This window comes from Macrobrachium nipponense, chromosome 15 (genome assembly GCF_015104395.2).
Source record: "Macrobrachium nipponense isolate FS-2020 chromosome 15, ASM1510439v2, whole genome shotgun sequence".
Taxonomy (NCBI): Eukaryota; Metazoa; Arthropoda; class Malacostraca; order Decapoda; family Palaemonidae; genus Macrobrachium; species Macrobrachium nipponense.
The window spans coordinates 60,616,363-60,630,765 of record NC_087208.1 but is presented as its reverse complement, the minus strand read 5'-3'; the positions used below and the strand labels follow the sequence as shown (position 1 = coordinate 60,630,765).

Sequence of the window (14,403 nt, the reverse complement as noted above, 5' to 3'; positions counted from 1 at the left end):
TGTTTTTGTGGAATCTGAACAAACACTGTGTGTGTAACGGCGCCTGGTTTTGTGAAAGTGTGAAACAAGCTGTAGCAAAGAAAGAAAATTGGTATACCAAGAAGGTAAAGTATGTTATATTTTTATTAGTTGCAACTAATAACTGATGGTTACGTAGGTTTGGTAAAAACTAATAACTAATATCTAATGGTTATGATAGTTTGGTAAAAACTAATAACTATTGGTTACGATGGTTTAGAGAACTAACAACTAATAGTTACAATGGTTTGAGTGAAAAGATTTACATTTTTACGCATTGCAAATTTTTGTGTTTTGTGTTTGTTTCATTTGAAGTGTATTTATCTATTTTCTTATTGAAGTGTTTATTTTTGATGCATTTATCCATTTTCTTATTGAAGTGTGCGTTTTTATTTTATATTCTGTGTGACTATTAACTTTTGGCAATTTTGGCATTTTCCAAATTTTTCTGTTTTCATTTGCATTCACAATTTAATTGCCTAGTTATTTTCATTTCTTAATCATTGCACATTTTATTAAATTTAACACTTGTGAATTAATTTGCATTTACTTAGAATTCTTTTCAAGTTTTCTTATTGTTTAGCACTTGAGACTTAATTTCCAAATTTCAATTATTGCCTAACGCTTTTGAATTTTGATTGAATTAATTTTCTTGAATTTTGTGATAAATTAATTTTGATTTAATTTTACTTAATTGATTCAAGAATTAATTAAACTTTGCTTTGTTTTCAAGTAACAGTAATTTTCCCTGATATTGAGAATTTCACTTATAAATTTTGAGTTTAATAATAAATTTTTGTATTTAAAATTTTTATAAGTGTTTTCTTTATTTTACACCAGTATTTAATTAGTTTAGGTAGAAACATAGTGGTAATTGATCTGTTTTCCTTCAATTTACTTGAAGTGACTTAGAACCAGGGAAGTACTTTGACTTCTGAAATCAGGGAAATACTTAGACTTTTTAAAGTTGTTGATGGAGTGATGCCCTTTGATTAATTTAATTACTTACAAGATTACCTCACAATTGTTTTGATGAACTTAGTCTGATTTTCTGCAATACTGGTAAGTTGTTAAGGGATCACTGTTGCCTTTAGAGTATTCAGTCGTTTAGTACCTGTGATGAGGGTTCAGGTGTCTGGCTGTTGTGAGGTAAGTGTAGTAACCAGATACTTGGCACTTCGTCACAATATTTAAAAACAAACGTAAAACCAGATCGCTAATAACCGAGGTCACCGATAACCAGTGACTGCCTGCATCCTGCACTACTTGTATCAACGAAAAAGCCACTAAAATGTGACCACTAGATACACAAAAAGGGACAGAATCACTTCTAAAAATAACACATTTTTATTAATTTGTATTTTTCATAACTGACAAACTTGCGGTCAGAACATTAGAATAATCTTCTGGTGCCAGCTAGAAGCCAGTAAAAAACAATATATATCTGTATATGTATGCAAGGAATTTGTGGCTTCTGGCATCTGTCATGAACGAGGTGGGTGACTCCCACAACCCAAACTTGATCTCATGATGGCTTAGTTATTCTTCCAAACCAGGGTAAACTGACGGAAGGGTGGCCAGAAGTGGGCATTAATGTTAAGGTTGCAGGTTTGCTAGTTATGAACAATAGAAATTAATTAAAAATTTGTAATTTGTTCATACACAGAACAAGCTTTGGTCTTAACATTAGGATAGAGTCATTCTTGGTGGGAGGTGTAAGTAAACCTGAACCGACTGGTGGTTTGACACACCTGGTCAATCTTCCTGGACAACAGAATTATAAGGAAGAAGACCTAAGCCTCTGAACCTATAGATTTACGCCTAATGTTGAGACCCAGGTTTGACCCATGTAGGAACAACTTGACAATTACATTACATATGTAACTGTATACTACAGTACCTCTATAACTGTGTACTACACTTAAAACTTTTAACACAAAAACAAAATAACTGAACATACTTTACTTGCAAAAAGCAGAAACACAAGTTTGATTTTCTTTCATTTTGGCTAGAATTGGGCATATCTGATATATAGGATGTACAGAAATCTGGCAAGTTGAGGTCTAGAAGTTGGGGTGTTACTATAATAGACCTAGTACAGGCGGCCCACGGTCAACGGCGCAATCACTCAACGGCGAATCGGTTTTACGGCGGTCGTCAAAAATATTCATTAAAAAAATAAGGCATTTTAAAGGTATCTTTATGGCGCAATTTTCAGTTAACAGCGCCGCTAGCGCCGTTGTCTAACGAGTTCATACATTTGTAGAAATGCCGTTCAGACCATAAAGGTTATGCAAATTATATTAACAAATTATATGGAGAGTTATTATGTAGGTATTAGGGTAAAATATATGCCTCTGATGGTGTTCTATGCCGAAAATGTTATTGTTATAATACAATTAAGTTTGTTCATACTTACCTGGCAGATATATATATAGCTGTATTTTCTGACGTCCGACAGAATTTCAAAACTCGCGGCACACGCAGTGGGCGGCCAGGTGGTAGTACCCATTCCCGCCGCTGGGAGGCGGATATCAGGAACCATTCCCATTTCTATTCTATTCCATTTTATTATGACCCTTGTCTCCTGCAGGGGAGGAGGGTGGGCACTCTAATTATATATATCTCCAGGTAAGTATGAACAAACTTAATTGTATTATAACAATAACATTTTGTTCATGAAACTTACCTGTCAGATATATATATAGCTGAATCATACCTTCGGATGGTGGGAAGAGACAGAATAGGATTTTTTAGGAAACTTAAATTAGTAAATGATGCACTTCTTGGTTCCTTACCTGTTAGCAAAGTAGACTCTGTGATTACTGTCACTTAAGCCTGCTTCTGCTTTTATCAGAGTTGCCAGCCAGGTGTAGACCTGTAGAGCTGGTGCACTCTGGATGCTCTGTCAACGGGGACATGACCTCAACGTGACAAGACCATCGAGCCAAACATATAGGAGTGACACAGCAACCGACCACCACCTGACCAACTAACCAAAAGACCCCTGACAGTTAAACTAAAGAATGGGAGATTTCCACAGAAGATCTCACCATCAACCAAAAACACAACAATAAAACTAACCTAAACTAAGCTAAGGGATAGGAAGAGAGCTACCTTCAGCCCCCAAAACTGTCTGCCGAAATGTATGGCCCCAAAGAACTACAGTTCTCGTAAATTGTTCTCACATCCCGGAGGTAATGTGAGGCGAATACGGAATTGCTCCTCCAAAAGGTGCTATCAAGGATATCTTTGATAGACATATTCCTTTGGAAGGCAAGAGAAGTAGCTACGGCTCTAACTTCGTGAGCTTTCACTTGTAAGAGGCTCAAATCAGTCTTCTGGCAAGATGAATGAGCCTCTTTAATGACGTCCCTCAAAAAGAAAGCCACAGCATTCTTTGACAACGGCAAATCTGGTCTTTTCACCGAGCACCAGAGATTACCTATGAACATAGAACTTGAGAGCCCTGACAGGGCACAGGGCTCTCTCTGGTTCTTGACCCATGAGACCTGACATACCTTTGATCTCAAAGCTCTTGGGCCAAGGATTAGACGGGTTCTCATTTTTAGCCAAGAAAGTCGGGCTCAAAGAGCAGACAGCGTTGTCCCCCTTGAAGCCGACTAGGCTACTGAACGCTTGGATTTCACTAACTCTCTTCGCCGTCGCCAGAGAAGTTAGGAAAAGCGCTTTTTTCGTCAAGTCCCGTAGAGAAGCTTCGTGGAGAGGCTCAAAGGAACTTAACATTAGATGTTTCAGAACCACATCGAGATTCCATGAGGGTGGTCTTGCCTGTGGAATCTTGGAGGTTTCGAACGACTTTAAGAGATCGTGTAGATCCTTGTTGTCGGAGAGGTCCAGTCCTCTGTGTCGAAAAACAGCCGACAACATACTCCTATAACCCTTAATTGTAGGGACTGCCAATTTCTGCACATTTCTTGAATAGAGCAAGAAATCTGCTATCTGGTTCACAGAGGTCGTGGAAGAGGAAATTCCTTCCTTTTTGCACCATGCCCTGAAGGAGGCCCACTTAGATTGGTAGACAGCTCTTGAAGAGGCTCTTCTAGCATTAGCGATTGCTCTCGCAGCTGCTTTGAAAAGCCTCTTGCTCTGGCCAACTTTTCGATAGTCTGAACGCAGTCAGAGCCAGAGCGGAGAGGTTTTGGTGATACCTTTTGAAGTGAGGCTGTTTGAGTAGATCTCTCCTCCAGGGCAACGTTCTTGGGAAGTCCACAAGGAAAGTCATGACCTCTGTGAACCACCCTCTTGCTGGCCACATCGGGGCAATCAGAGTCAACCTTGTCCCTTCTGAAGCTGCGAACTTCCTCATGACTTCCCCCATGATCTTGAATGGGGGAAAGGCGTAAAGATCTAGGTCTGTCCAGCTCCAGAGCAACGCATCCACCGCAATTGCTCCTGGATCCAGGACCGGGGTAAAGGGAGCAATACAGAGGAAGCCTCTTCGTCCTCGACATAGCGAACAGGTCGACTAGAGGACGTCCCCACAGTCTCCATAATTTGCTGAACAGACTTCTTGGCCTGGTGCAAGTCCCATCTGTTTGGCAGAATTTGATTTCGACGACTGAGAAGGTCCGCCCTGATATTCTGTACCCCTGCCACGAATCTCGTCAGGATCTTGATCTGCCTTACGTCTGCCCATAGCAGAACTTCCCTTGCAAGGAGAAAAAGGGATCGGGAGTGAGTTCCTCCCTGATTCTTCAGATATGCAAGGGCTGTGGTACTGTCCGAGTTGACTTGAATGACCTTGCCTGACACTTTGCCTTCGAAGAACTGCAGCGACAGGAAGATCGCTGCCAGTTCCTTTACAGTGATGTGCCAGGCTACCTGTTCCCCTCTCCAGGAGCCTGACACTTCCTCCCCTACTAGTGTTGCTCCCCAACCGGAAAATGGAAGCGTCTGAGAACAACACTAGGTCGGGGCTCAGAAGATTTAGGGATAACCCGCTCACAACTTCTGAGGGTCGAGCCACCATCTTAAGTGGTCTTTCACTGTGTTTGAGATCCTTAGGATCGCATTCAGGTCCTCCTTGGCTTTCCATTCTTCCGCAAGGAAAAATTGAAGAGGCCTGAGGTGCAGTCTTCCCAAAGAGACAAACTTTTCCAGCGAGGAAATGGTGCCCAGCAGACTCATCCATTCCCTCGCCGAGCAAGCTTCTCTCCCTAGGAAGGCTGAGACTTTCTATAAGCTTAGCTGCTGACGTTCCTGGGATGGAAACGCCCGAAAAGCCACTGAATCCATCTGAATCCCCAGATACACGATGGACTGTGTCGGGGTCAGAGTGACTTTTCGGAGTTGACTAAAAGGCCCAGGGACTTTTGCTAAGGGCTAACGTTGATTGAAGGTCCTCCAGACATTTTCTTCTCGACGACGCTCTGATCAGCCAATCGTCGAGGTAGAGGGATATCCTGATCCCTGAAGAATGGAGCCACCTCGCTACATTCCTCATTATAACTGTAAAAACCATCGGGGCCGAGCTGAGACCGAAACAAAGGGCTCTGAATTGCCAAACCCTGTTGCCTAAGACGAATCTCAGGTACTTCCTTGAAAGAGGGTGGACGGGGACGTGAAAGTACGCGTCCTGCAGGTCCAGAGACACCATCCAGTCGCCAGGTCTCAAGGCTCCTGGCACTGACTGAGGCGTCTCCATTTGAACTTGTTTTTCTCCACAAAAAGATTGAGCCTGCTCACATCCAGGACTGGGCGCCAACCCGACGACTGCTTCGGCACCAGGAAAATCCTGTTGTAGAAGCCCGGTGACCCCAGGTCCACGACTTGCTCCACCGCTCTTTTTTCGACCATCTGGTCTAAAAGATCGAAAAGGATACTTTTCTTCTCTCCCTGATAAGTCGGAGAGAGGTCTCTGGGAGTTGATGTTAAAGGAGGAGGATGTAAAAAGGGGATCTTGTACCCTTGCTCTACGATCTTGAGAGTCCAAGGGTCCGCCCCTCTCTGCCTCCATGCCTCCGCAAAGAACTTCAGCCTGGCCCCGACTGGCGTCTGAAGGACAAGATCTTCATTTGGTAGATTTTGGCTTAAATGAAGCTCTTCCTCTCGAAAAACCTCTCCCTCGAGGAGCTGCTCTCGAGGGGGGTGCCCCGCGAAAGGGTTTGACTTTCTTCGGGGGTCTCACGAACGAAGATGTAGAAGGAACTGCTGGGCGCCTTGAAGACTGTGCCAAGAGGTCCTGGGTCGCCTTCTCCTGCAAACTAGTCGCAAGATCTTTCACCATAGCCTGGGGGAAGAGATGGTCCGAAAGAGGCGAAAAGAGCAATTCCGCTTTCTGAGCGGGAGAAACCGACTTAGCGGTAAAATTACATAGAAGAGCTCTTTTCTTCAGGAAAGCTGTTCCAAAATGAGAAACCAGCTCTTCCGAACCATCCCTGACGGCCTTGTCCATAAACGACAACAGCTGGACAGCTCCCCCAGACTGAGAGAATCAGGGCTTCTAGACTGAAGGTCCAAAACTCCCAAGCACCAGTCTAAGAAATTGAAGACACCCAACGTGCGCAGCAGTCCTTTCAAGTGGTGGTCCGTCTCCACAGGAGTCCAGGACACCTTTGCAGATGATAAGAGGGACCTCCTCTGAGCGTCTACTAAACTGGAGAAGTCCCCAAGAGCGGACGAAGGAACCTTCACCCCCACGTCCTCCTTGGTTTCATACCAAATGCCTCCTTTCCCGGAGAGTCTAGAGGGAGGAAGGGCAAAAGTGGTCTTGCCCTGCGTCCTTCCTTCGAGACATAAAATCTTGGAGCTTCTTGAAAGCCCTCTTGGTTGAAAGCGACGTCTTCATCTCGACAAACTCAGGAGTCTTGACTGACTTAGAAGACGAAAGTTGAGAGGGAGGAGACCTAGGGGCTGCCGGCTGAAACTTATCCCCGAAGGACGAACGTAACAGCCGCACAAGAACCTTATAGTCTGAGACAGCCGAAGCTACAGGAGGTTCCTCTTCGACTGAACTCGCTGGACTACTATGTTCCCCTTCTTCTCTAAGAGGAACTGGAGAACGTCCATCCGGAGAGGGCGTACGTCCAGCAGGCTTAGGTCTAAACAAAGACTTCCGCTGATTGGAAGTTACCGCTTCAGGCACGGACTCGCCCTTGTTACGACGATCCTTTGAAGGACGGACATCTTGTGAACGTAGAGCGTCCTTTGAAACAACGGGAACTGTCTTACTATTAGACACGTCCCTACGAGAGGAAGCACGAGCTTCCTGACGAGAGGCGCCAAAAGCGTCCTGCTGAGCGTCCTCAAAAGCGTCCTGCTTTTCAAAAGCGTCCTGCCTCGTCTGAAAAGCGTCCTGCTTCGAACGGAGAGCGTCCTGCCGAGCGTCCTCAAAAGCGTCCTGTCGAAAGCGCAAAGCGTCCTGCTGAGCGTAAGAACTACTCGGAGAATGAGAACGGTGACGATCTGGAGGAAGAGAGAGAGACGAACGAGACGAGAGAGAAGGAGACTGCTTCGTCCTCTTGACGGGCAGCCTGACGTCCTTTCTCCGCTTAGGCTCGACTGCTGCTGGGCGAGCCCTTTGAGCCATGAGAGACGAAATCTGGTCCTGAAGGGACAAAAGGATTTTCTTCGTAGGTAGACGAAGAAGAAGGCAGGACTGACCCTGCGAGAAGGCGAGGGGCGAGGGGACGCCCTCCTTCCTTCTCACAGGTACAGCTACCTGCATCTCAGGGGAACACGCCTGTGCGAGCAACCCAGCGTCCTCGTCGGTTGAGACTCTACCTCTCTTCTGAGGAGGAAAAGCGTCATACGCGTCCTCTGAAGAAAGCGGTGATATAGGACGTGAAGCGTCCTCAAAACGAAAAGTCCTTTTCAGCGGACGAGAGTCTCTCCGAGCGCTCCACCCCTTGCGCGGGGAGGACGCTTCGGAGGACGAAAAAAGCAATCCCTTTAGGACGCGCGCCCGTGCACGCTCCTTGGCAGCCTGGGACTTAGCAACAAGGCCTGCCGAAGGGACGCTAGATCGGTGGGGAGCCCCCGTAACCTCTTGCGGCTTTCGACATACCCACTCTCTGAGTCCTGGGAGTCCAATAGAGGTCTAGGCCTAGAGGCATTATGGGGCCGATCTGACGCCCCCTCCACAACACTAGGGGCACGAACACAAACTTTCACAGGGCCAGTTTCTAAGGCCAACACTTTAGATTCAAGAGCGCGAATAGACTCGAGAATCAGAGAAAGGGCATTACCTTCTCCAGACACAGCAATAGGGCCCGAAGGCAACAACACAGGATTAGGTTGAACAAAATCTACCGGTGTTAGAGGAGGAGAAATATTACATTCCTTACCTTTTGTAGAACTGCTCTTGGAGGAAGACCTCCTGACTCTATCACGCTCCAATTTACGCTGATAGGTCTCATACATCTTCCATTTATCATCTGACAAATCCCTGCATTCATTGCACCGATCATCAACCAAGCAAACATGCCCCCTGCATTCCATACAAACTGTGTGAGGATCAACTGAAGGTTTAAGAAGCCTCACCTTACATTCACTCCTCACACACACTCTGAAACTCCCTGTACTTGATCCCCACATCATGTACACAGAAAAAGCCAAATCCAAAATCAAAAACCAATCCACTATTACGCGTGCCAATCCAACAATCCAGAGTCGATACCAAAAGTCAATCCAGATAATTTAAAAAACAAAGCGAGATAATCCAAAAATCCTAGACGGAGGTACTGCAAACAGTTGTTTCCAGCACCGGCGACAGAAAAAAATATGAATAGAAAATGGGAATGGTTCCTGATATCCGCCTCCCAGCGGCGGGAATGGGTACTACCACCTGGCCGCCACTGCGTGTGCCGCGAGTTTTGAAATTCTGTCGGACGTCAGAAAATACAGCTATATTAATAATCTGACAGGTAAGTTTCATGAACAAAATATAGAGTTACGTAAGTGCAAATTTAGCTATGGATGTGTCGATTTATAAATGTTCATGCTTTTGTTTAAAATGTGTATGAAAATGTATTACGTGAAAGGTATTTTTATTTCTGTACAGAAATATGATACAAAGCAGCTTTTGAAACTGCCCTTCACGTTATCAAATACGATGTTTTTTCATGTTCTTTCTTGCCAGCCGCCGCCTGCCGCTCTTCCGAAAATATCGATTTAAAAAAAAAGTGCAAAATTAGCGATCGATGTGTCGATTTTATAAATGTTTATTTAATGCTTTTATGTTTAAAATGTGTATGAAAATGTATTACGAATAGGGTTATTTTTATTTCTGTGCAGAAATATAATAAAAGGGAGCTTTTGAAAACTGCCCTTCAAGTTATCGACTATACGATGTTTTCTTCAAGTTCGTTCTTGTATGCCGCCGTCTCGCCGCTCTTCCGAAATATTGAGTTAAAAAGAGTGCAAACTTTAGCGATCGATGTGTCAATTTTTTAAATTTTTATGCTTTTATGTTAAAATGTGTATGAAAATATATTACGTGAAAGGTATTTTCATTTTTGTACAGAAATAAGATACAAATTAAGGCAGCCTTTGTAACTACGCTCCACGTTGTCAGGGGATTTTTGTTTTTTCATGTTCATTCTTGTCCGCCAGTTCCGAAAAATACATTGTGTTATTTTATTAATTATGCATCTTTTCCACAAATCCTTTAAAAAGTTATACATTATTTCACTGTATCCAAGAATATTGTATGTATTCTCATATTATTGTATTTTAAAATACTACGGCAAATTTAAGCCAGTATTCCGCGGAGCAGCCAACGTTGTTTGAAATCAGCTGACGAATACGGGTTTGTTTCACCCTTGGAATGCTCTTGCTTCTAGTTAGCATAAACGAATATCTATATACTTGACTTATATGAGACAAAGTTATTTTTCCTTATACAGCGTGTTTTTAGGTGGAAATATTTATTGAATATGTCTCATTTTGAATGTGAACTACTTTTTTTTTTTCGTTAACAGATTACGTTGGCGGCATGTTTACTGCGTAAAAAATTACGTGATTCCGTTCACAATAATCCTTTATATCATCGTAATACGAACTTTACGTTATTTATCTTATATCGGCGTGAAACCAACAGTAAAATGTGTTCTTTCAAGCACAGTAGTTTTGATTAAAATTATTTTATCCCAATTTCATCTACAGTTGTGTTTGATGGCAGACGTTTACTGCAGTTTATCCTTGTTACCGATGTACGATAATAGTCATTAGCACCTAGAACCAGTTTTTCCCTCGCCAGTTTTTTTCTTCAGTTATAAACTTTAAGGTTTTTAAATTTAAAAACAGTATATTTCCTTTCACCCGATTGGATATCTTTAAATCTAATATTGGTATCTCTGATCTATAGCGAATAGTTATTACATTAAGATATCTCAGTTCTATTTTATACATAACGCTATTTATAACAACTACAGTAATGTTGTACTGTAGTACGATGATTGAAATACAAACCAAACAGATGTTATCCAGTTCGGTTGTACTTAGAAAAAAAAAAAAAAGTCGTTTCTCATTCGGTTGTTCATGCTGTACACGTTCACGCAACAAGTATAATGTTTAAAAACCATAACTTTACTTTCATCATTCTCTTTTGCTGTTATTGAACTTATGTAACTAGAAGATGGATAAAGTTAGGCCATTGTAATTTGATCGCTCATAAAATCGGACTATCGTACGACTAATGATCGTAACCTGAACACTACAGCTACCTGTACACTGTATAAACTATATTGTAGCTTTACGTACTCTAGACAACCACATGTACTGTACAGTAAATTCTATAGTATTATAGTGCATAAATATAATTTTACTTATTGCGCCGTTGTGGGATTACGGCGCCTTTGACTGGTTTAGAGTTTCGAAAGAAGGTGTGCGGTGGCCGTCGGCGGCCAGGAACGGAACCCCTGCCACTAACCGAGGGCCGCCTGTAAACTCTTTTTCATCATAGTTCCAAAGAGAAAGGTGGGTTGTAGACAAATACAGGCCATCTCTGGTTATCAGTGGCCTCGGTTATCAGCAATCCAGTTTTACATTGCTTGTCTAGCGACGGCAATAACTGGATTTTCGGCGCCAATCTCTGAAATCGGCACTGATAATTGGGAATTGGCGCTGTTATTGGCATTTTTTATTATTGGCAATTTTCGGTTATCATCACGATGTTGAAAACAGAAACCCCCCCCACTGATAACCAGGGACTGCCTGTAATAATATAAATCATTTTGCCAACTGAAACATCAAGGAAGATCAAATAATATTTTAAATCAAATCTTGGAGAGTTCTGCAATAATGCAAAACCACAATCCAAAGTCCCATTGGACACTTGGCACTTACAGTCCCAAACTCAGAAGTGTGTTAGCAGAGATCTTTTATGAAGTCCCATTTTAGTGTAGCTACTTGCATTTTCTCATTAAAAGACCATAGGAATAAAAAGGAGAATCTGTAATGACAATACTAGACCTCATAAACAATTGGAACTTTCCTTTCTCTAAACACACTGTAATACCAAATAATTTTTTTTTCAATTCTTTATGAGGTAGACTTCATAAAACTCAATCTTACCACTTGAAATTTGACATCATCTGAAATTTGTTTGCTGTGTTGGCCAGGTTGACTTTGATGTGCACTGACAATCTGTTCATAGTTCAGTTTCATGATAGTTAAGGCAACAACTTCCTTTTTCAGTGCAGCCACCTCTTCCTCTTGCTTACTCTTCTCCTTTTTTAGAAACTGGAAGCATAAGGAAATACTGTGAGCACAATTATTGGATATACTGGATATTAACCACACATTTAAAGAATTTATTAAGAAATTATTCTACACCCATAAAAGAATAGATGAATAAATAAGACAATCTTCAATTCTGCATTTTTATAATATGAGTAACTTTTAATTCAATACTTATATAATTCTGAATTTGAAATCTTATCAAGAATTACACTTGGCTAAAATATCTCTAAACTGATATACATACAACACCAACCATAACACTTTTGAATATGATGGAATTTCACTATACAGAAATTACATTTTTATAATATAATAAAGTTTTGTATATACTTACCAAGTAATTACGTAGCTATTAGTTTTCAAATCTCAACCTCAGTAGGAAAAGAAGAGCGTAGATTAAGAGACACAACATTTTTATTGCGACGCGTTTCGTTGTTTCTTCATAACAACATTTTCAAGCCTAAAAGAGACATTACAGTATTTTAATGGTAGTTACAAGATTATGTAATTATTGGCCAACAAAGCTGAGTAAAAGTAGCAACAATAAGATAATGGTTAAAATCTTTAAAATAAATTGCACCAGCATACTTAAAAAAATAAATTATATAAGATCTTTAAAATAAATTACAACCGTATACTAAAAACAGAATGGTGGGAAAGACAAAGATGGAAAGTTTACACTACAAATGAATGATAATGAATGACTGAATGATTTATATTAAAAGCAAGGGATAAGATGAATGGTCAAGGTCAAGATCTGGTTTCCTTAAAAATATTTCTATCGACTCAGAGATTCTCAATAATGACTCTTCTCTAAAAGTACCAAGCACACTAAAATTTTCCAATGTTCTACCTGTATTACATTCCTCTATGTGCTGACTAAATCGGTGATCTGGTTGGCTTGGCCAGCAAGCAACCAGTACGAGGAGAAATGCCATAATGTTCGGAAGATCTTGTCCGGACCGACCGTTTTGACTGGCCAATACGTATAGGTGGTGCTACAGGCGTCCACACTTGTAAATATAGGTGATGCCAGACAAAAGGTCTGAAGGTAGTTTATCTTTATGGTTTAACAACGCTTGGATAGTATGGTAGTTGGTAAATATTAACTTGGGGTTAATGTGGGGAAAACTATACTTAAACATATTTCTTAGTTCTCTTGTAACATATTTAGAACAAGGATCACTTATAAATGGAAATTTAAAATACATAGTTAGTTTATCAACCCTTGGTATATTTATTTTGCTATTTATACTAAGAGAAATATTTAGGAACTTTTTGATTTCTTTATATATTATGTTATTGGGATAGCCATTAATTTTGAAATAGTTTAACAGAAACTTTATTTCTAAGTCAAATGCCTGCCAAGAGCTGCAGAGAGAATATGCTCTATTATTAAAGTCTTAATGTTATTTATTTTGAAGTTAAAGAATGTAGCACTTTGGAAATTCATTCCAAGAACGGTAAAAGTAGACTTTCTAAAAATGCTAAAATTTAAGAGCGACTTATTGTTTGCGGTAGTTTTTTGTAATGCTTACATCTAAACGTTAAGAATATTATTTTCTTCATGTTCCACGGTAAACTGAATACATGGGTGTTTACTATTTAAGTAATCATGGAACCGCTGTATGACCTGAATGCCTGAAAACCAAAAATGTGTCTTCAACATACTTGTGATAAACAATTGGTTTAAACTCAAGGGACAATCAGGCCCAATGGCCAACCATATTTCTTTGTTTTCATGAAAAACGATGGCTTGATGATTGTCCCCTTGAGTTTAAAAACCAATTGTTTATCGCAGGTATGTTGAAGACACATTTTTGGTTTTCAGGCATTCAAGTCACGTACAGCGGTTCCATGATTACTTAACCCTCTTACGCCGGAGCCCTAAAAATCAAAACGTCTCCCGTATGCCTGGGCCCGGTTTGGAATGAGCGCGGAAGTGGAAAAAATAATTTTTTCAAAAAATTGCAGCGCGCGTACTTTTGAAGATTAAGAGTTCATTTTTGGCTCCTTTTTTTGCCATTGCCTGAAGTTTAGAATGCAACCATCAGAAATGAAAAATAATATCATTATCATATGTAAATAATGCGATATATGGTAGCGAAAAAAAAAATTCATACATAATTGTATTCAAATCACGCTGTGCAGAAAACGGTCGAAAACTACCCAGTTCCTTTTATTTGCGTTGTATTGTACACTAAATTGCGATCATTTTGATATATAATACATTGTAAAACAATAAAAGCAAACACCGGAAAAAATTATTATCACAAAATGATGTACGAATTCGTAACGCGCGGACGCAAAAAAACTATTTTTTTCAAAAATTCACCCTAAATCACAATATTGTTCTAGAGACTTCCAATTTGTTTCAAAATTAGACAAATGATTGAATATTACGATACTGTAAGAGTTTTTAGATTATAATTGCAGATTTCGACCATTTCGGACGAGTTACATTTGACCGAATGTCGAAATTTTAATATATATATTTTTTCATATGCCATATTTCGAAGATGGAAAAAGCTACAACCTTCAATTATTTTTTATTGTATTCTTATGAATTTGCGCTCACACTTTGATATATGAAACTCTATAAAAAGGCTAATATGAAAAGGAGCAAATATTAGGATATGCCATGTACGTATTTCGAGACTTGCGGCCCGCGAATCGCGC

At 40.6% G+C, this 14,403-nt stretch overlaps 1 protein-coding gene across 1 annotated transcript in view; it reads right to left on the bottom strand.

The window, feature by feature from the left end:
* Positions 1-14,403, bottom strand: part of LOC135195006 (max-like protein X) — an 80,836-nt gene that overhangs the window by 10,418 nt on the left and 56,015 nt on the right. The window contains 1 exon segment of the mRNA XM_064221278.1: positions 11,557-11,724. Coding sequence (XP_064077348.1) covers positions 11,557-11,724 — 168 coding nt within the window.